This window comes from Acomys russatus, chromosome 6 (genome assembly GCF_903995435.1).
Source record: "Acomys russatus chromosome 6, mAcoRus1.1, whole genome shotgun sequence".
NCBI classification, from domain to species: domain Eukaryota; kingdom Metazoa; phylum Chordata; class Mammalia; order Rodentia; family Muridae; genus Acomys; species Acomys russatus.
The window spans coordinates 68,107,490-68,129,999 of record NC_067142.1 but is presented as its reverse complement, the minus strand read 5'-3'; the positions used below and the strand labels follow the sequence as shown (position 1 = coordinate 68,129,999).

At 52.6% G+C, this 22,510-nt stretch overlaps 2 protein-coding genes across 4 annotated transcripts; one reads left to right on the top strand and one right to left on the bottom strand.

The window, feature by feature from the left end:
- Positions 1-3,595: 3,595 nt before the first annotated feature.
- On the top strand, positions 3,596-10,239 carry Kcnj9 (potassium inwardly rectifying channel subfamily J member 9). Of its 2 annotated transcripts, XR_007830797.1 has the most exons (3): positions 3,596-3,786; positions 4,814-4,913; positions 9,706-9,838. XR_007830797.1 is itself a non-coding variant. In XM_051147896.1 (2 exons), exons 1-2 carry the CDS (start codon positions 6,270-6,272, stop codon positions 10,038-10,040), a joined length of 1,185 nt encoding a protein of 394 aa, XP_051003853.1. In that variant the 5' UTR covers positions 6,150-6,269; the 3' UTR covers positions 10,041-10,239. The 2 variants fall into 2 exon arrangements, 1 of the variants encoding a protein (XP_051003853.1); XM_051147896.1 differs by lacking the exons at positions 3,596-3,786; positions 4,814-4,913 and adding an exon at positions 6,150-7,119 and having other exon boundaries at positions 9,706-10,239.
- Positions 10,240-13,293: 3,054 nt separating this feature from the next.
- On the bottom strand, positions 13,294-20,558 carry Igsf8 (immunoglobulin superfamily member 8). Of its 2 annotated transcripts, none has more exons than XM_051147886.1 (7): positions 20,322-20,558; positions 16,495-16,872; positions 15,233-15,694; positions 14,525-14,932; positions 14,018-14,431; positions 13,610-13,740; positions 13,294-13,439 (listed from the first exon to the last, which is right to left on the bottom strand). In XM_051147886.1, exons 1-6 carry the CDS (start codon positions 20,377-20,379, stop codon positions 13,625-13,627), a joined length of 1,836 nt encoding a protein of 611 aa, XP_051003843.1. In that variant the 5' UTR covers positions 20,380-20,558; the 3' UTR covers positions 13,294-13,439; positions 13,610-13,624. The 2 variants fall into 2 exon arrangements, with proteins under 2 accessions (XP_051003843.1, XP_051003844.1); XM_051147887.1 differs by lacking the exon at positions 20,322-20,558 and adding an exon at positions 19,627-19,724.
- Positions 20,559-22,510: the final 1,952 nt, after the last annotated feature.

The following is a 22,510-nucleotide window of genomic DNA, read 5'->3' as shown; positions in this document are numbered from 1 at the left end:
TATTAGTCTCTTTTCATTGCTGTGACAGAATACATAAGCATAGAAAACCTCTCGTGTATAATAATATTGGTGATAGTAATAACACCAGCTTGAATTTATATCTCACTCTTTGCCTTTAATTGTTTCCCTGGTGCTCGTGGCTGAAGGCTGGGGATGTAGCTCTGTGGTACAGTACTTGCTTAGTATGCATAAGACCCTGGGTTCCACCCACAGCACTGCAAATAAATAAGTAAATGAATAAATAAATCCTGGAGGAAATTAACATTACAATGTTTCTACTTCTCCAAAATGTTTCTGCATTGGCTGCTTTTGCATGTCAACTTGACACAAGCTAGAGTCATCGGGGAGGAAGGAGCCTCAGCTGAAGAAATGCCTCCATGAGATCCAGCTGTAAGGCATTTTCTTAATTAGTGACCAATGGGGGAGAACCCAGTTCATGGTGGGTTGTGCCATCCCTGGGCTGGTGGTCCTAGGTTTTGTAAGAAAACAGGCAGAGCAAACCATAGGAAGAAGCCAGTAAGCAGCACCTCTCCATGGCCTCTGCATCAGCCCCTGCCTCCAGGATCCTGCCCTGCTTGAGCTCCTTGTCGTGAAGCTGAATAAACCCTTTCCTCCCCAACTTGCTTTTTGGTCATGGTGTTTTCTAGAAGCAATAAAAACCGTATCTAAGCTGGACAGTGGTGGTGCACACCTTTAATCCCAGCATTCAGGAAGCAGAGGCAGGCGGATCACTGTGAGTCCGGGACAACCAAGGCTACACAGAGAAACCCTGTCTCAAACAAACAAACAAACAAACAAACCAGTGTCCTAATTTTTACCAGTCATTTTGCAGTTGTTTTCATATAGCCACAATCACCTTGTATAGATGTTTTATGTCTTGATTTCCTTTCCTCTTTCTTTCTTTCAAACACAATTTTTCATATAACTGAGTCTGGCTTTGAACCTGCTATGTAACCCAGGCTGGCCTTGAACTCCTGATCTTCTTGAGCTCGAGCTTATGTTCTACTTTTTATGTAGCTGCATTATCTACGTGCACATAGCAACAGCAACGACTTTGCAGTAACCTGTTATACCAAGTGTGACAGATATCACCTTCCTGTCATGATGTAAAGCTCACGAAGCTGACAATATCAAACACTGGCAAGGATGGAGCTGACAGGAATGCGACTGTGTTGCTAGTGAGACTGCAAAATGGTGTAGTCACTTTGGAAGACGGTTTGGCAGTCACCTGAGAAACTAAACATATTCCTCACACATGATATTACAACCATACTCCTTGGTATTTACTGCGCCCCCCCCCCCCCCGCAAAAAGAGCTGAAAACAAATAAAATCCCTGCACACAGGTGTTTATAGCAACTTTATTTAGACTTGACAAAAACTGGAAGCAAAATGTCTTTCAGTGGGTGAATGGACAAATAAACCGTGGCTCATCCTGGTCATTAGTTAGTAACTGAAAAGAAATTAGTTATGGAGCTAAAAGACACAGGTCAACCTTAAATGCACAGGTGAAAGAAGCCAATCCAAGGAGCTACTTATTGTATGAGTCCAACTCCATGACATTCTGGAAAAGAGCCATGGAAATGGTTAAATATCAGAGATGGCCAAAGGCTGAGAGGAGAGTGGGATGACTAAGCAGGCACGGAGGGCAGCACTCCACACTGTAACGGTGGATACATGCTGTTATACCCTGTTCCAGACATACAGCTAGAGAAATTACACCAAGAGAAAGCGCTCATGTGAATGAGAGGCCAGTGATCGCTGTGGCAATTTAGGTTCTTAAGTTGTTAACAAACTACTGTTCCCTTTGGGGATGTTGATAGTGGGGGAGGCTATGTATAAACCCCGGAGAAGACATATGGAAACTCTTTGTGCCTTTCTCACTCTCTCTCTCTCTCTCTCTCTCTCTCTGTGTGTGTGTGTGTGTGTGTGTGTGTGTGTGGTGTATATGTATACATCTTTGTGTCTGCATGTACACACATGTGTACACAAGGATTCCAGAAGTCAATGTCTTCTGTATCACTTCCCACCTAATTTTTTGAGACAGGGTTCCTCATCAAACCCAGAATTCACCAATTTGGTGAGGTTAACTGACCAGGAAGCTCCAGGCATCCTCCGGTCTCTGCGGTCCCAGCTAGGATTACAGGTGTTTGCCACCATGCCCTCCATTTTGCATGAGTTCTGAGAAGCCAAACTCAGGACCTCATTTGTACAGCAAGCACTCTGACTCACTGAGCCATCTCCCCAGGCTCCTCTTTTAATTTTTTTCTTTTGATGTAAAATTAAAACTACTCTTTGAAAAAGTCTTTTGCACCCTATGAGCATATACAGGGGGAGGAGGTCCCCCTCAGTCACAGTCATAGGGGAGGGGAGTAAGGGGAAAATGGGAGGGAGGGAGGAATGGGAGGATACAAGGGATGGGATAACAATTGAGATGTAAGATGAATAAATTAATAAAATATATTTTTTTAAAAGTCACTCAAAAAAGAAAGAAAGAAGGAAAGAAAGAAAGAAAAAAAAGGTCTTTTGCTTGTATGCCTATAATCCCAACACTGAGGAAGCTGAGCTAACCTGGGCTCGGCAGTAAGACCTGGGGTTGGGGGTGGGGAGAACACTTATCAAATAAAAACATACAAGTATTCAATGAGAAGCCCGAGGACAGTGACAAGAAGAGTGACACTCTCTCTTATCTCTGCCCAACTCTGGAATTCTATAAGCTACCTTTTCATTTTCCTCATCCATACACAGAAAAAAGAATAACTGTTTCATAGGATTGCCATAGGAATTAAATAAGCTGATACTCGATGGATTATCAGCATTAACATGTAGCAGCTGTCCTATGCGGCTCTGTGACTTTCCTTCCCATTGGATCCTAAGCTGCTTCGGGCAGGCACTTATTCATGTCATAATCACCTCTACCTAGCACAATCTGTAGCATTTGGGCCCCATAAATCTGTTGAGTTGATATGAGTGCTAGCCTAAACTTTTCTCTCAAAACCTTTCTATTTACATTGCCTAATTCGGTCTGCATCCCATGTGACACAGGCAGAAGAGGGCTGTGTGCCCATACCCACACTCTGAGATGAAACAGCCATGGCTCAGAGAAGTGAAGGGGCTGCTGAGGGTCACACTGTGTATCAGTGATGACTGAACCTCTGGCCCTGCCTCCAGCCCCTACCTCCTCAGACCTTCTTCCCTCTAGCTGCTGTCTTCTGCATCAGAGGTCTCTTCCAAACTGGAGCCTTGTCCTGCTGGGCCTGGTCCAACAGCAGCACCTTCACCCAGTGGTCCCTGCTAGGGATTGTGAGCTGTGGGGCTCCCAGGTGGCCCCCTGAAATCAAATATTTTATTCCCAATGCCTCTGGGCCTCTGTTTTCCCAGAGTGAGGAGCTTCTTAGAAAAGGGCCAGCATGTTCCCCTGGCTTTTTCCCCTGTAAAGGGTGAGGAGATGACTCTCAGTGTCCAGGAGGAGGGACATTGGCTAAAAATAGCTGTGGCGTGTGGATCAGTCAGAGTGGTACCCAGGACCGGGAAAGGGAGGGGGGACGCTGTGGAGCTGTAGCCAGACTGGTTGCCATGGAAACGAGAGAGGAGCAGGGGAACCTGGGAAGTGGGGATGACACAGATACCAAGTCCTAGTCTGAGCTGCCGTTACATTTAGGAGAAACAGCAGTGTCCGCAGCTCCCACTCTCAGAGGGGACCCAGGGTGTGAGGGGAGATGGTGCCAGGAACATGGACACCAACCCTCAGGGGTCTCTGCTGCCGCCTACTCTCCTCTCCAGGCTCTGTGAGTTGAGTTGTGGGACTTGGGGTTTGGGCCCCTATTTCTGAGGCAAAGTGGGGTTTGGGTGGAGCAGGTCCCTGAGGGAGTTCTCACCAGACAGACCTCCTTCCAAAGTATAAGCCCCCCCACACTGGCCAGCACTCTCTAGGGGGAGGAAGAGAGCACCAAGAAAATGTGGTAGTGGGATCTTACTGAAAGGGGTCATGGCATGCCAAAGAACTGGGGTCCAAAGAACTGGAGTTATTTGGAGGGCAGAGGCAGAAATGAAGACCTTGCTCTTCAGGTAATGGACATTGCACACCTTTCCCGTCCCACGAAGAAGAGCCCTTTCCTCGGAACGGCAACAGCTAGACTATAATCAGAAGGTTCCCTGGGCGAGAAGTGTTCTGGGGGGTGATCAGACCCCAGGAATCCATTCCTGGGCATAGATGGAGGTCAGATCATCTAAGACCCTAAGAAGAATGCCTAGAAGCCCACCAGAAGCTAATGCTAGGATGAAGGAGACCTGGGGTCTTGAGGCACTGCATGCTTGTAGCTCACTTCCAGAGGACACCCTGAGCTGCAGAGAGGGAAAAGCCAGCCTGCTGTGGGGGAGGGGAAGGTCTTAATCTGCCATTGTCAAGGTGCTCCTGGGCCGTGTCTCTTGACTTCCATGGGAAATAAGTATGTGTGGGTCCCCTTAGGATACAAACCAATTTTTTTTGTGGTTTCCCCTTCTATCTTTCATTTAATGTATACATACCCTCCAAAGGTCTGGCAGCAGAACACTTCACTCCAATATTTAAAACTTGGGATGTTGGGTCTGTGTTATCATATCTCTGCAGTTTCTCCCTAGGACCTGGTCAAACATCCAAACCATCTGTGATCCTTATGTCACATTCCTACTGTCCCCTGCCTGCCACTCGGCCCTCCACCCTCCCACCCCCACCCCATGGGAGGAGATGACAACCCCCAGGAAAGAGAAAAGAAGGCCGAGGAGTCCTAAATTCTTGTTCTGTGGGCTTTTGTTCATCTGGTCTGTGTCTCTTAGGGAACCCTGAGCGCCTAGAAAAGGGCCCTGGACACCTGTCTCTCCGAGAAGCTTGCAACTCCGAGTGTGTCTCAAGGGGAAGAGTTTGAAACAAAACCAGGTGGGTTTTGTGTGGAATCTGCGCTTTTGCTCAGAATGTGGGCTTTGGGACATATGGCAGATGTGGGTGGGGTTAGTGTTGGGGTAGTAAATGCAAAGCAGGAAACTAGGAGAGGGGGCTGGAAGTGGTGGGTGCTGGTGTTTCGCTTGGTCTGATTTGTTATCTCTTAGGAAGAATAGAGGTCTGAAAGATATTAGACTAACGGGACTCTGGGTGGCCCTGCACTTCCTTTATCCTTGCTGTGGGCAGTTGATTTTACATGGCCTCCAGTCTCCTGTTGCCCAAGTTTTTCAGCATGTCTCCTTTGGGAAAGAGCTCTGGGGGGAGGGGAGGGGGGAGGGGGAGAGGGCTGATATCAGATCAGCAGTGACCGTGGTCAAGCAGTCAGAATCGCCAGTAGGAATTTCCTAATGTTGGGAACGTTCAACCTTTGCACACTGGAGATTTTCCGTGCACATCTTGCATTTCTTTCTCCTTGGTAAGTCTGGGGTGGAGAAGAGATGGAGGAGGAGGTGGAAAGAGTGAGGTCCAGGGAGAGAGAAGAAAAGGTATAGTCTTGGTATGAACTTCAACACAGTCTTCAGGTGGGTCTTCAGGTAGGATGGTGAAGAGTCCTGGGGGAAGAGATGGCAGCCGTGGAAAGGGCCGTGCAAGTCCTCACAGCAGGGAGGGTTCCACGTAAGGAAGGAACTGTCAAGAAGTCCACCTCTTGGTTTCAGAACCTCAGGTGTCTGATGGGGGCGGCGGGGGTGCCTGTGAGGTGCTACACACTCCGGCTTGAGGTGGTGACACCAAGATCTATGTCACTAAGATCTCTAATGCCTCCTTTTCATTGAACTTACCGTCCCACCCAGTTTGTGCTCTTTTACCCTGTGTGATCTGTACAACTTTTTCTTAACCTTTATTTTTATTTTATGTGTATGGGTGTTTTGCCTCCGTGTACATCTGTGCATCACCCTTGGAGGCCAGAAGAGGGCGAGAAACTGGAGTTACAGCCGGTTGTGAGCTGACATGTGGGTGGTGGGAATCGAAACCAGATCCACTGGAAGAGCAGCAACCAGTGAGCCACTTGAACCATCTCTCCAGGCACGCACCCCCCACCACACACACACACACACACACACACACACACACACACACACACACACACACACACTCACATGCATGCACGGGCGCCGCAACTTTCTGACCTTTGGGGGATATTAGGGTTGTCGTTCCCAGTCCACCAGTGGGGAAAAACTGAGGCTCAGAGACAGGAAGGGGGAGATTCGCTCACTGCACTGAGTTCGGGGTGGATCCATCAGTCAACTTGGCACACCTTTATTAAGACCCCGCAGGATCACCAAGACAGCCACCATGGCACAGGAGAACGCCGCTTTCTCACCGGGGTCAGAGGAGCCGCCGAGGCGCCGCGGTCGCCAACGCTACGTGGAGAAGGACGGGCGCTGCAACGTGCAGCAGGGCAACGTCCGCGAGACCTACCGCTACCTGACTGACCTGTTCACCACGCTGGTGGACCTGCAGTGGCGCCTCAGCCTGCTTTTCTTCGTGCTCGCCTATGCGCTCACCTGGCTCTTCTTCGGCGCCATCTGGTGGCTCATAGCCTATGGCCGCGGGGACCTGGAACACCTGGAGGACACCGCGTGGACCCCGTGCGTCAATAACCTCAACGGCTTCGTGGCCGCCTTCCTTTTCTCCATCGAGACCGAGACCACCATCGGCTATGGGCACCGTGTCATCACCGACCAGTGCCCCGAGGGCATCGTGCTATTGCTACTGCAGGCCATCCTGGGCTCCATGGTGAACGCTTTCATGGTGGGCTGTATGTTTGTCAAGATCTCGCAGCCCAACAAGCGGGCCGCCACGCTCGTCTTCTCCTCACACGCCGTGGTCTCGTTGCGCGACGGGCGCCTCTGCCTCATGTTTCGCGTGGGCGACCTGCGATCCTCGCACATCGTCGAGGCCTCCATCCGTGCTAAGCTCATCCGTTCGCGTCAGACGCTCGAGGGCGAGTTCATCCCTCTGCACCAGACCGACCTCAGCGTGGGCTTTGACACGGGGGACGACCGCCTCTTCCTCGTCTCACCTCTAGTCATCAGCCACGAGATCGATGCCGCCAGCCCCTTCTGGGAGGCATCGCGGCGCGCCCTCGAGAGGGACGACTTCGAGATCGTAGTCATTCTCGAGGGCATGGTGGAGGCCACCGGTGCGGGCAGGCTGGAGGGCAAAGGGATGTGATGTAGGGCAAGAAAGGCAGCGAGCGGGTGGTGCTGCAGAAAGATGGACAGAGAGTGGAATGTAGGGTGACAGGCGGAGGAGGGGGGTGTGATGGAGTAGGGCTGGAGATGAAAGGGGTGGACAGGGTGACTTTGCAGAGTCAAGAAAAGCTTGGAAGAGTTCTATGAAATGGCACTAGCTTGAGGCCCCGACCTGACAGGTATGTCATTTTGAATAGCACTTTACATCTCTGAATTAATTTAATTTCAGCAAAGCTCCCCTGGAGGTTACTTACTACTGTGCTCACTTTTCAGAGAATGAGTAGCCCCAAAGAAAGGTCCCATAAATAGCCCGCTGTCACAGGCCAAGAAATAGCACAGTCTGGGTTGAACACAGGAAGTCTGTCTTCAGTGTTTCCTGGTACGGTGTTGAGATGACAGTTAAGTGCAGGGTTCTTGACCCCCAGGGGTCCAGAGCCCTGGAATTTAATTGACCTGAGTTATTCCCAAGGAGGCAAATTTAAGGGTGGGGAGGTGATAACTGGTCTCACTTCTGCACACACACACTCCTTACACCATCTGTCACGCTTAACGTCCCCTGGTGTTGCCATTTGTAGCCCCGTTCCAGAAGGATCTGTGACATTGGTCACAGGCCTACCCTGGCATGAGCTTGGAAGCAGGTAGGAAAAGACTAGCATAGGAACAAAACCAGGTCTTTGCAGAGGTCCTAGCCAGAGGAGAGCCCGAGAAAAATGCAGGTGAGCCAAAGGACCACTAGGAGGGGCTGTGACGCTGCGGCGGACAGACCGGTTCCCTGCTGCTAGTTTTTGAAACCAGGCTCCAGGTCCCAGGCAAAACCGGCCACGGCTTCACCACTCCTCCAGTTCTATGCACTCCCCAATCCTCCTTCACTCCGCCCAGGCTGTCCTAACCGGTCCCCTTCCCTTACTCCTGTCTCTCCAGCTTTCCCTCCCTTTGACACTACCTCGGGTAGGTTTCTTACAGGGCCTTTTAAAACTGACTTCTTTTTCCTTTTGCCTCCACCTCTCACTCGCCCCTACTCACCCCACCCCCACCCCAGCCCCATCTTGCTTCTCAGGCCTCCTCTCTGCAGAGGCCTTGGTGGCCTCTCCTTCCTCACCTTCACTGGACGCATCTTATTCCAGTTTTGGCAAAGTATACCAATGTCCCCAAGATGTCTCAGGGTCAGACTTCCACTGTCAGAGTCAGTGTCTGGTTGGTAAATGTTTTACTCCTGTCTCTGCAATGGATTTTGGTTTGGGGGAGACTCTGAGGTAGGAACAAAGTGATCTACCCTGAGTGAAGGGTGCAAAAACTCAACAGGGAAGGCAGGACACAGGCTCAGGGCAAGGGCTGGAAAGGGCAGTATAAAGGACATAGGGGTAGGAGCTTGTTTGATTTTTCTAGAGATAAAGCTGGGAAGGGTGGTAGTATTTTGGGATTCAAACTGCTTTTGAAAAGCAAGAATAATGAGCCAAAACCCAACATGATGACATTTAAAGGGAATAAATATAAAATTCTACATTTAGGCTTTAAAAAAATCACTTATGTAAGCACAGCATGGAGAGGCTCCGGTGGAGAAAGAGCTGGGGGTTTGAGTTGGCCACAAGCTTGCTGTAGCAACGTGACGCAGCTTCCAAAGGCGTTTATGTAATGCAATCACGGCCGCTTCACTAAAGTATCTTGGCAAGATGCAAGAGGTGGTAGGCCTCTTCTTATGCATAGGTGAGGCCACAGTTGGAAAACGCCTCAGGCGCACCCTCACCTGGTCCTCCATGCCCATTCTGATTTGCAGGGAAGATAGTAAACTTCTGAGGAGCCAGATCAAGTGGGAAATGGTCATGAGTGTGCAATCTGAGGAAGAGAAGGTGTAAGGGAACCTAGGGCTGTATTTACAGACACTCGGTGTGTGTGTGTGTGTGTGTGTGTGTGTGTGTGTGTGTGTGTGTGTGTGTGTTGGGAAGGCAATGAAACCAAAGAGTAGAGATCCTAGGAGACAGATTTTAGTTTGTATAAAAGAACCCAGAGTCAATGAGATGGCTCAGCAGGCGAAGGTGCTTGCCACCAGTCCTGATGGCCTGAGTTACATCAACAGGTCTTACACTGTGGTATGAACCAACTCCCCAAGTTGTCCTCTGACCTCCACATATATACTGTGGCACATATGCACACACATACATGCATATAAACACAAATAAATGTAATACACATAAAAAAAAAAACCACCCCAACTATTGGAGCCATCACACAAAGGCCTGGCCTTCTAATGAGATGGTGCACTTGCAGTCCTGGAAGGTGAGCCCACTGTTTGGGAATGTTTGGGGGTGGATGGAGAAGGCTCTGTGGGAAACAGGAAGCTGAACTAGATGAAAAACTAGGTTAGTTTTAAGGCTAAGCTTCTCAAAGGAGGGTAGGGGAAATATAGGCTGGCAAGCGGAGAAGAGGCCTAACCAAAGAGAGGTGAGACTCTTGGAGAGAAAGAGAGAGGGGGGTTGTGGGAGCCTCTGGCTGGGGGTCCCTTTGACTAATGCCTCTTCCTCTCCCCCTCCCCCCAGGAATGACATGCCAAGCTCGAAGCTCTTACCTGGTAGACGAAGTGCTGTGGGGCCACCGGTTCACGTCCGTGCTCACCCTGGAGGACGGCTTCTATGAGGTGGACTATGCCAGCTTCCACGAGACCTTTGAGGTGCCCACACCCTCATGCAGCGCCCGGGAACTGGCGGAAGCTGCAGCTCGTCTTGATGCCCATCTCTACTGGTCCATCCCCAGCAGGCTAGATGAGAAGGCGGAGGAAGAAGGGGCCGGGGAGGGGGCAGGTGGGGGGGGAGATGGAGCTGACAAGGAGCAGAACGGTTGCCTGCCACCCCCGGAGAGTGAGTCCAAGGTGTGACTTAGTTTTCTCCAAACCCCTGTGGCAGACCAGGGGGCCAGACACAGGCACATGGAAGCTGCAGAGCGGAGATGGAAGAAGAGGAGGCAGGCAGTGTCCCAAGGAATGGCTAAAGTTGGGAGAGGCCCACTGAGCCCAGGGTCCAGTAGGACAGGAAGATGCCCTGGTTTGAAGAGAATAGAGGGTGAGGATGAGAGAACGCATCAGTCTGTCCTTTTGACCTTTACATCTGTCGAAGGTGGATGGATGGACAGAAGGATGGGCTTATGGGGGCTAAACGGGAAGGTGGGGAAGAGAGAAACAGCCAATGGATAGCTTGGGCAGCAAATGGACTTCCGGACTTCCAGTTGGTGAACTCAGTGCTGCCTTCACCTGCAGCACACCTTTGGGCAAAGTCGACAGGCAGCCCTTTTTATCCCCTCAGACATAGGCAGCCTCAAACCAGGGCACGTGGCTTAGGGATCAGAGTATCAGATGGACTACAGCCCCCCCTCTCAGCCCCTCAGGTGGCCTCCATATGCTGACTAGACAAAGTGGCCACAGAGAAGAAGAAACTGGGCGGAGGACAGCATAGATGTTAGTACCCTCCCCGGCGTCACTATCTTGCTGTGACAGGGCTCAGAAAGGTGTCCGTGGCAAACAAGCAATGGGAGTAGATGCTGAACAGGGGCCTTGGAGAGACCCAAGGACAGCTATTTTGGGAAAGTGGAGTGAAAGTTTGCAGGTACTGCCATGGAAGCCAGAAGCCAAAGAGCCTCTGAAGTGAAAGAAAAGCTATGGGAAGGCTTCTTTAAAAAAAAAAAAAAAAAAAAATTATTTATTTATTATGTATACAGTATTGTGCCTGCGTGTGTGCCAGCAAGCCAGAAGAGGGCACCAGATCTCACTATAGAGGGTTGTGAGCTACCATGTGGTTGCCAGGAACTGAACTCAGGACCTCTGGAAGAGCAGCCAGTGCTCTTAACCTCTGAGCCACCTCTCCAGCCCCATGGGAGAGTCTTAACAAGTGGTTCTATGAGGGAAGTCAGCTCCCTAGGGAATGGAGTTTATCCTTGGGGCACAGTGGCAGGAGCCCATCCAGAATAGTGATGAGGTGTCAGGTGTGATATTCAGAGACCTGGTTCCTAACACCAGAACACAGGGTGGGTGGAGGTCAGAAATACCCTCCACAACAAGCAAAGGAAGTGTGGATCACACTAGGAGCTCACACAAGCTGTTAGAGCCAGGAAGTGAGCAACCAGGAAGCTAAGGATTGAGTAAGGCAGAGGAGAATGGTGAGAGCCAGCAGTCATAAAGCTTTGCATCACTCACCTGGAGGGCTTGTTAAAACACAGACAGCTGGTCCCACTCCCAGCATTCTGACTCAGTAGGTCCGGGACGCAAACCAAAAATCTGCACGTCTAACTAGTTCCCAGATCTAACAGGTTCCCAGATTACGCTGACATTGTCAATCTGGGGATGACACTTGGATGAGGCTGAAGGAGCTGAAAAGAAGCCCAGGGTCCTTAAGGAACAGAGAAGGAGGAAGGGAGATGTTGCGGGGAAAGAGGACCCAGGCCCAGGCTGAAATGTCATTGGTAACTGGCCAGTGACACTGAGGCAGCATCTGGGAAGATGAGAGGGCAACAGAGAGACAGGAGGAGACTCCAGAAAGGGCCGACTCCCTCACAGGACTGACAGAGCTGAACTGACTAGGGGGAGTAAATGGAGCTTACACTTGAAATTGTCTGCTGCCTGCCACCTGTCCTGCCAGGACAGGGGACCCTGGAGACACATACTCCCATTCCACCGCCATTGCATCCCCGTCTTGTCCCTGTCATCTTGGGATGGTGAGGGGAAAGCAATGGCAAGATGAGGAACAGACAATCAGTCAAGGCACCTGAGGCTGCCTCACCCCACACCCTCCCTGCAGCTAAGTGTAGCCCAGGTGAACGTGTCCTCTGATGGGGCTGGTTCAAACCTTAGCCCTGGCTACACCCATCCCTGCCCTTGAATAAGTCTGCTGCCCTGTTCCAGGCTAAGAAGCCAGCATCCAACGGGGTCCTGCGCCTCCCTCCCAGCACCCACCTCAGCTTGGGTCCACTAGGAGAAGACTCAAGCTGTTGCCTCTCCCCTTCATCCAAGCAGTGGACTCAGCTTTCGGGACCACCTGGGTCACTCTCAAAAATAAGGCCTGTGAACATGTGTCTGCTGGGGTCCCACATGCACATATTAAACTTGAGCACAGAGAGTGCCCAGGGTTTGAATTCAGGGGAAAAGGTGGAGTCTGGACATGAGGGCTGGGGTGCCTGGGCTCCACAGACAAAGTGCTGGGATGGAGACACTGAAGCTGTTCTTGGAAAACACTGAGTTAGCGCAACTCAGGGCAGAGTTGGGAGAACTGTGTTCAAGTGCCAGTGCTAACTATCACTAATTACCTCTATGGCTCTCAGCAAGGCACATTACTTCTCTGGGCCTCAGTTTCCTTACCTGTAAGAAAAAAAAAAAAAAGATAGTTGGCAAACTCGTAATACTCAATAAATGCTAAATTTCTAAATTAAAAGGTTAGACTGGACGCCGCCGGAAGTATAGGACAGCCGAGACTTTTGGGACCAGAAAACCCTCCGGCATGGGGTGCAGCTAGCCAGCAGGCAAGTCCCGGCTACAGACATAAGCAGATGCTGTGGCTCTCCCGTGTACACAGAGGACACAGGCCCTCCTAGTTGCTATTGTCCCTAAGTAGGCAGCCCTGTTCTGAGGCTCCTATTCTACTGCGGTCAAGAGAATAATTAAGGGCGGGAGGAAAAAGACTGAGGCCCCAGGGCCAATCTGGGGAACTCAGAAACACTTATCCCTGGAAGCTCTGTGAAAGGGGCCAAGCTCAGCTGGAACTCACCCCCTCTTCCTATGTCACCCTTCCCAAACATAAGACCCATTAGGAGTTGGCTCAGCACCGGCATTTTCGGCAACAGATGGGACCCAGGCATCCCCTCCTCAGTAGGTGGGTAGCAAGGCCCACGAAGACAGATGGTGTTTATGGTGGAGAGAGAGACCTGGGTTGTCCAGAATAGGTTGGCAACCCCTCTACCCCCCCCCCCCCCCCCCCCCCCGCCGACGCTGCCTTTTATAGCTTCATGGCGAGGGAAGACGCAACAGGCCTGGATTGTATAAAACCACTTTATTCACATTTTAGAAAAACTAGTTTGAGGACAGAAACTGGCCTTTCTACAGTATAAGTTATGAGACCAAGAACAGAGGCCAGAAAACTTGGGGGGAGAGGGGGGTGTGGGAAACGGGGAAGCCATGTCTCCCACTCTAGGTCAAATAAATTAAAGGAGGAGGGCTGGGCGGAGGGAGAAGGTATCCAGGCAACCGGAAGAGGGGTGGCGCTGGTTGGAAGACAGTTGACACCTGCAAGAACTGGAGAGAGCATGTGGAGTGGGCTGAGGAACAGGCCCCCTTTGGCCCTCTCCCTGCTCCAGGGCCCTGCAGGAAGGACTGTGCTGGCTGCTTCTCCTGTAGATGGAGCCCAGGCACAGCTGAGCACAGGAAGCCTGAGGAAGCTGGGGCCTGGGGATCCTTTCCCTCACCTGGGGTGCTACAGATCACCGCTTCCGCAGCCTCTTCATAAAGCAGCAGGTGATGGTGGCAAGGACGCTGGCGCCAGTGACTAGGGCGACTCCTGTACCCACCAACAGGGGCACAAATAGGGTATCTAGAGCTAGAGGAAAGGAAGATAGTTCTGCTCAGAGAGTGCCACGGCCTTCCACCTGCTGCCACACTGGTCTCTGACCCTCTCCCCAGCAGGTTTTCTAGACTTGGCCCTTATACACAGGGCACCATGCTTGCCCACCCACTACCTCCCCTCTCAGCACTCAGGCCAGCTTGGGGCTCTTCATGCAAAGGGATGTGGGTGAAAGGATAGCAGGGGAAGACAGGAAGATGGAAAGGGGCAAACTTAGCAGGAACGAGTGGGGGAGAGGGTGGTTGTCACTCACCATGCGTGTAGGGGTAGACTGTGACAGGCCCGGAGCGTGCACTGCCCGCCTGGTACCAGCTGTAGTCAGCATGCTGCACCCAGGCACTTGGGGCACAGTGGTATATGCCTTCATCCTCGGGCCCCAAGCTGTGCAGTCTTAGCCGATGACTTCTGGGTCCCACCAGCTCCACACTGACAGGACCCCCTCCAGGCCGGACTCCCAGTTCTGCTACACCATCCTGACCCACTCCACCCACAAGCTGAGCAGGGCCAGAGCTCAGCTCGCCCTCCTCTGGTCTCTCCACCCACCAGCTGGCGGCTAGTCGCAGCCCTGGGGGACCACCCCGCACAGAGACATTGCAGAGGAGGGAGGCAGTCTCACCCCGGTACACCGTGCCCCCTGCTAGCCATGCCACAGCCTCCAGCACCACACCTGCAGAGCAGAGAACATGGGGGTTACAGGGTAAAGGCTCAGGGGCTGAAAGCTCAGGAAATAAGTTCTGTCGGGGGCTCGGCCTCCTCTCACCTTCTTCTCTCACGTGCACAGGGAGAGGCCGGGAACGAGCACTGGCTGCTTCACGAAGCCGGGTCCCAGAGCCTCGGACATAGGCTTTGGCGAGGCAGCGGTAGGTGCCTGCATCACCAGGCCTGGCAGCCTCCAGCCGTAGACGGTAGGTTCTGGATGCCACTTTCTCCATGGCAATGTGCCGGTCGTCATAGCCAGGGCCCAGGCTGCCTATACCTTCTGTGTCCAGCTGGGCCACCAGGCGGCCAGGCCCAGGAGCCCCTGCAGGGGCCATCTCCCAGCCCACAGAATATGCAGCATGCCGGCCTGGTGGAGGCAGTGCCCCTGACACATTGCACAGCAGTTCCAAGGGCTCACCTGGGCCAATCCGACGTTCACCAGGTCCCACTGTCACCGCGAGCTGGCTGGCTGAAACACAGCAGGGGAAAGGAGGGGTCACGGAGATACCTGGGTCCTCTATCTGTAATGCCTCTTCCCAGACATTCAGAGGCCTCTTATGTGTGCCACCACCAGTGCCTCAGTTTCACCCTGCTACCCTAGCCCTTGTAGCTCCACATGCAATTTCTGAGCAGAGAAGACATGGAGAGAATGTGACTAATGTCCAGAAGACAGATCACTCCATGGAAGAGTAATTCTGCAGTCGATGATGGCCGTGTGGCACCCCTGATGCCCACTGAGGCACCCCCTCAGTGGGTATATGGCACTTACACAGTGTCTGTACATCCACGTGGGCCAGGACCGCCCTCTTCTCTGTGATCTGGACCCAGGAGCCATCAGGATCCTGAATCCACTCAGCAGCAGTGCAGTGGTAGGTGCCCGAGTCCCCAGCCTGGGCACCCCCAACCACCATGCGGTACCGATCCGTCCCTTCCTTGCTCAGCCGCAGCTCCCCAGCCGCCAGCCTCTCAGCATAGGGGGCTCCCGCCTCCACAGCCATGTCGGAGCGCAGCCCTACCACTTCTTGTAGAGTAGATCGCCCCACTGGCGCCTCAGGAATGGCTTTCCCAAAGGACACCGACAGGTGTGTGTGTTTCTTTGTTTTGGTCTGAGCCAGGCAGCCCAGCACCAGCTCCTGCCCCTCATGCACTGTCAGGCGTGAGGGGGAGGTTGCAGCCTGCCGTCCTCGGGGCCCTGGAGGGGCAGCTGATACCTGCAGCTCATCTGCAAGAACTGGAAAGAAAGGCTTTAGTGAGAAGTGGAAGGGGGTAGCAGCCCCCCTGTTTCCTGTGTGCACCCCACCTCACTGCATGCTGTATCCTTCTTCCATAACTCAGTGGTACCAAGGCCAGGCTAAGCACATCAAGATGGTCAATGAATACTTGCTCAACTTCACAGAGCCAGCCTATTGACCCCGGCTCTGATGCCGGAGACTGAGCCACTTTTAAAACACTCAGGAAAGTAATCCTGTCTTCCTTCTCTAAAGATAGAAGGTCGGACCTATTATCCCAGCTACCCAGGAAGCTAACGCAGAAGGAATAAGTTCAAGGCCCACCTGGGCTAAAGAACAAGTTCAGTGCCGGTCTGGGCAACTTGGAGAATCTCTGCTCTATCCCATCCAAGCCCCAATACTCCCCCACAAAAAAGAAAGGAAAGTGCTGGAAAGGGAGGCTTGATGGCACAGGAGGCTAACACAGGAAGACTGCCTGGGTTACACAGTGAACTGTGGAACTGCCGTGAGTTACAGGCCAACTTAGGTTAGTGAGTTGTAGGCCAGTCTGGGCTGCAGAATGAGACCCCATCTCAAAAAGAACACAGGGGGATATAGCTTAGTGGAGAGCTTCCTTGCTATGCTCAACACTATAGGTTCAATCTCCAGAGAGTAGGAGAGAAAGAGGAAGAGAGAAAAGGAAGAGGAAGAGGAAGAAGAAGAAGAAAGAAGGAGAAGAAACAAATCCTAGCATGCTGCTGGTTTGTTTCTATAACCCCAGTACTCAGGAGCCTCTCTCCCGACCCAGCCCAAAGCCCGGTACCTCTCAACTCCACTTTGGCACTATAATTGCCCAGGTACTGAGTATCCGTAGAAGGAGTGTAGCATTCATAAAAGCCAGAGTCCTGGGGCTGCAGGCGAGCAAATTTGAGCACCACAGAGTCTCCCTTCAGGCGCTGCACCTGCAGATCCCCAGATGCTACACGAGGCCCAAAGACAGCATAGGAGAACTGGTTGTCTCTGGTGCTGATGATACCCAGTGAAGTAGCTGGGGCCTCTGGTCTGTACATGAACCACTCAAAGTCTTGCTGAGAAGGGCCCTCATAGGCGCTCACGTTGCAGGAGATAGAGGCAGCGGTGCCAGCCACACGGTAAAGAGGCCCCCGAGGGACATGCACCTGTCGGGCATAGCTCCTGGCTCCTGTGGAGAAAGGCAGAAAGAATTGAAATCCTTTTAGAAAGAATGGGTGCCCATGCGAGTGATGGCCAGTCCCATTAGCACCAGTCTCGACAGCTGCCTGTGAAGGAAATGGAAACTTCGGGATGGTTAGAACACAGTGGGGCTATGAGACACAGGTGAAGATAGGGAAGAGATACTGGGACGTAAGATCCCAGCATCGCAGCATACAGCACAGGCCCAGAGCATGCGTCTGGATCTGGAGGCTGGGGAGACAGCCCAGGTCTGAGTTCAAATCCCTGCAACCATGTTAAAAGCCTGGCATGGTGGCTGGTGAGAGAGATGGCCCAGTAGGTAAAAACAGTCACCACACAAGCCTGACAACCTGAGTTCGATCCCCAAAATATACCATGTAAGGGAAGAATTGAGTCCTGAAAGTTGTCCTCTGACCTAAACACACACACACACACATACGCACACGCTCGCACTCACACACTCTAATAATAATGAAGTGGATGGCTCCTGAGCAATGGCACCTAAGGTTGATCTCTGGCCTTTACATGGATTCTCATATATGCACTTGTACCCATGCATACATGTATGCCCCCATGCACCACAAACACATGAAATATAAAAACAAACAAACAACAACAAAAAAAAGCATGTCTTATTCCTGACTCCTTTTACCTGTCCTACCCTACCATTCATGCCTCAGGGCATGCTCCAGTGGAGCCTCCTCTAGCTAAGGGATTCTAAGACTTTTGCTGGAGGGGAGCTGGCAAAATCTTACAGAAAGGCTGTTTGCCTTAGCCTTTGTCACCTGGGCTAGACAATGGAGCCAGTGGCCCAGGCTAGACGGAGGCACCGGACTGGATGGGGGCACCATGCTGGACAGGGCACGGGCCTACTCAGTTCTCACCACACAATACCCTCCCCACTACAGCTGTGCCATGAGCTCACTGCTTCTGCCAGCCCACAGGCAGCTGTGGCTTCTGGGGCAAGAATCAGGCTCTCCCCCCCCCCCCCAGCCTGGGGCAGAAGATCCCTTCCCCCTCCCCCTAGTCTGTCAACCTTCTGGCTAGCCCAGATGATGTACCATGTACACCCCCCCCCCCACCCCAAACAAAAGCTTCATTTGCATATAGCGCACATCATTTACATGGACTCCCTTTCTGTAAGGAGACCCTAAACACCTGCTGCCCCTGCCCTTCTGTCTCCCTCCCTCCGCCCATTTTAGCCCCGCCTCTGTCCCAACAGATGCTCCCAAAACCTTGTTCATTTCCTTTCACCTCTCCACCACAGGATGCTACTTCTAGATAAGACCACAGGATCCCAGAATGCGGACAGGCACTCAGTTCACAGCTGAGGTGTGATGTAACAGCCGGAGAGCACACCGAGGGAGTGCTGGGGCTAGGGGTCTACAGCCAGAGCTGAGTCTAAAGCTCTCTCCTTCTCTCTTGGCCTGGCTAGGGAGAGAACCATCTCTCTTCTAGATAGGAAAGTAAGGTAAAATGTGGTGTTTTGGCCAAGATCCCGCCATCTCTGGAGGGCCTCTACACACCCCTGAAGAGGGACAAAACCAAGAAGATGACCAAGGGGAGGCCTGATTTACCAAACTGTAATTTCCAGGATTTCCCAGGGGGAAGTCCACATCCTTGCTAGCAACACGGGAGGAAAACACCCAGGAGCCTGAGAGGCTGCCCTCTAGGTCTCATTCTGGTCTTCTGGCTACATCCCTCAGAGAGCACGTGATTGCTGCTTGAAGCGGAGGCTAGAGTCAGGAAGTCAACATGGGACTAATCCTTTCCTCTCCTGGGTCTCTGTTTCTACCATTAAGATCTAAGAGCTTCCAGTTCTGACGCCGAACCAGTGAGCGTGTGACTCAGGTACACACTGCTCCAGGTGCATTTCCTAATCAGGGTGATGTTAAAGGCAGCCAGCCTGACACCTTCCCCGGCTGCCCATGGATAAACACTGCTCAGAAGGCCCCCTCCCACCTTTCTGGCTCCACAAGTGCTGATGCTTGGAGAACCTCATGGGAAAGTCATCCCCACAGCCTCAGGAAATAGGCTGCTACAAGGTTTTCTCTCTCTAACAGCCAAAGGCCTGCTTTGGAACCAGATCCAAGTTCAAATCCAACCTCCACCCTCACCGGATACGTCTTCTGGAAGAAGACATTTCATTTCCCTCATCTGTGAAGTGAATGTCAATGGTTAAATTCGGTGGACTGAGATGCCAACAGGCTCCTCTTCTGGCCCTGTGCAACACTCGCTCCTCCCGACCTCCCCTGGGTCATCCCTGCTCCATAAAGCCCACGGAGGTAAAGAAGCAAATCGCTAAGCAACCAAACCCCAAGGCTCCTTCATCTCTCTACATCACTCTGCCTCCTGCCTTGTTCCCCAAGGAGAGTTTTCAACATGGTCCCAGAAGCCCGAGGACCCGCAGCAGGTAGCAACTCTGGCACCACACAATTCTGGTCAAAGCCAGAGGAGGCAGTTGGGGTGCCCCACAGGCTCCTGCCTTGACTACAGCACCTCCGAATCCTCCCCATATGTTTATCTCTACCACACACAAACATTCCTTTCAAGGGCTCAGTCTCTCCTAGCAACTGCTCCCATGCTATATTCCTCCCAAACCACTTCCTAGAGAAAGCCCTCCAAGTCAGACCCAAAACAACATCATGTTAGCAACTTCCATCCCCTCAACACACACACACACACACACACACACATCAGCCATGCAAGGTTGGCCAGAACACACACCATCATAATCACCCACCAGGGCAGACACTGGGTGCTTGGAGATGCCAGGTTCAATTTCCATGGAGCCTGGTTTCTCCTGAGGCAGGGATGTTGGGACCAACTGAGTCTGACAACTAGCTAAATATCTGGGATTGGAAGAAGGGCAAAGATGGAACTGGCCCAGGGTGGAGACAGACGTGAGGGAGGGAGCCTCAGATGGTGAAACACGTATGTTGGGGCCTGGGGGGTAGGGGAGACTTTCTTCAAAGACCGTGGTCAGAATCAACCCCTGGGCCTCCAGCCAACTCTGGGGCAATTATGAAGACCGCCAGGCACTGCCCACGCAGAGCAGGCACCCAAGGCCAGGCCTGGAGCCGAGTGGGGCAGAAGGTTTTCACGGTATTTGGACGTAACGACCCCAGGCCCTCAAGTGTAAAAGATAAAAAGTGGCGCCTGCCTCCGGAGGTCCGATGGTGTCTCATAAGATACCTCAGTAGGTCCGCCAATATGCCCCAGCTGGGGGCCAAAAGCTAGGGCGCCACCACCCTCACCATAACTGACTAGACAGGCGGCCTCAAAAGGAAGCGAGACGCCAAGCCCAGAGACACTTGGAGACACGCCTGGTGGAGAAGTAAGGATGCAACCAGCTCCAAAACGCTAGGAAGGTGGGCTGGCCGGCTCCACAGTGTCAGGCACCTACCCGGCCGGGGCAGGGACGACCACCCGGCTTACCAAGCATTATTAGAAGCAGCAGCAGCGAACTCAGCGGCATGAGGCTAGGGGCGCCCATTCTGCGTAGGAGGCTCTGGAGAGGTTCCGGGGGGCGGTGTGGGCTCTGGGGGGCCAGGGCCGCTGGGGGCGCATGCCCGGGTAGGGGGTAGAAAACGAAGCACTAAAGCGTGGGTGCGCAGAGCCCAGCCGAGCGGGAGCCGCCAACTCCCCGCCCTCCTCCCTTCTTCTCCTCCTCCTCCCGCCGCTCTTCCCGCCCTCCGCAGCTCGAGGAGACCATTCCCGCCGCGCCCCGCTGCCCGGCCCCGCCCACACGCCTCGCCCCGCCCCGGGCTGTTGCCACAGCCAGACTTCGACCCTGACAGTGGCTCTGCCTCTGGCCGCAGGCTGGGTGAACTGGCGGCACCTGGGCTCCTCCTCCCCAACCCACCCTCGCTCAGACCGCACCCCGCCCTGCACCTGCCCGCCTTTCCGGGAGAATCAGGTGCTTGCAGGGCCTCTGGGGATGATGGGGGTGGCTGTGGTTACACACTCAAAATCCAGTTGGGTGATGTGGGCCACTGAGTCCCGGCAGCAAACCCTGCTGATTTATGTGGGCATGGCGGTTCCCAGGACTTCCTGGACATGAAGCGCTTGAGCTCAAGGGGCTTCAGGGCCTGGAGGCTCACTGGAAATCTGTTCAAATACCCGGTCAGAATGCAAAGCGAAAGGAAAGTGGGTTAGCCGCCCAGACCTCCTAGCTGGAAGATCCTTGTTCAGCTCAACCTCAGTTTTCCCCTCCACAGACGGAACAGAGATTGTAAACACTTAAGGAGTCACGGTGACAACAATTAACAGAGATCGTGCATAAACGTTTGTCGCACACGGTAACTATGGGGGTGTTTTGTTTTTTGCATTAAACTGTTTTCTACCAATTGGAGTCTCCAATGAGGAGATATGGACACGCCTGACTGCTGGCAAGGGTGGAGCTTGCCTGGAGGCAGGAGCAAAGGACGAGGAAGCTCTTCCTAATGCTGGGTCTCCAGCTGTGAAAAAGGAGGAGAGTAGGGTGGGGCCTGGATGGGGGCGGGGGGACAGCCCAGCCTGCAAAACCAAGGCTAGGGAAGTGGCCCCTAGTGGGAATTGGCCTAGAGCGCGTCTAGATCTTTCACCTCCACACCCTACTTGTTCCCTTTACCCCTGCTCCCTCGCTTACCGCCCCCTATTGAGAAAACTGAGACGCAGACCCGGAAAGTGGTTCAGGCTAGAGCTGACTTCCTATTCGCAGAGGAAGTATTCGCGGGGCTGCCAGTTGAGAAGCCAGATTCAGCGACCACAGAGAAACACTGATAGCGTTTGGTAATCTCTGCGTAAGTCAGAGCCCCAACCCTGGTCTCCTGAGGTTGCCCAGCAACAGGAGAAGGGACCTACTGTTTCCCACCTGGACACGACCCACCGGGTTGGTTTCTTCACTGTATTGCTCTAGAACCCAGGTTGAGCTATGTGAAAGCTGCAAGTTACAGGGAGACTTTGGGAGAGAGCGCACTCTCTCCCTTTAGCTGGAAACTGAGTGGATGGAAATGCCTTGCTGGTACTTAAGGTTGAAAGCCAATCGGTGACGTCATCATCTCAGCAGCCATTTATGGGCTGGTTACACAATAACCCCACCACCTGCAGATACCCTTTCTAGCCTTCATCGTTTATTTTTACAAGGGAGAGCCATTTAACATAAGGGAAACCTGTGCTTTAAAACACTTATGCATCTTGCCCAAGGCCACACAGATTTTAAGTCAACTAAAGTGTGCCGTTAAAGCTCAGGCCTGGTGTGCACACCTTTAACCCTAGGGCTCAGGAGGCAGAGGCAGGTGGATCTCTATGGTTTCCAGGCCAGCCAAGGGCTACATAGTAAGATCCTGTCTCGAAACAAACAAAAAGCAAAGCAAGATAAAAACAAAAACAAAAACAAAAACAAAAACAAAACAAAAATCCACAAAGCCTCAGTCCCGACTGTCCCCAAATCTTCTTATACCCCTACTGTTCATTCCTTGCAGGGTGAAAACACATTCATGTAGCAAATGGGGCCAGGCCTTGTGCTGGACTAGAAGTGCCCTAGTCAGCAAAGCTATCATGGTCCCTCACTCTCAGGGATGCCATGCTTGTGCTAGAGCAATATTAACTAATATCAGGTAGCAGTCAACACTAAGCATTATGGG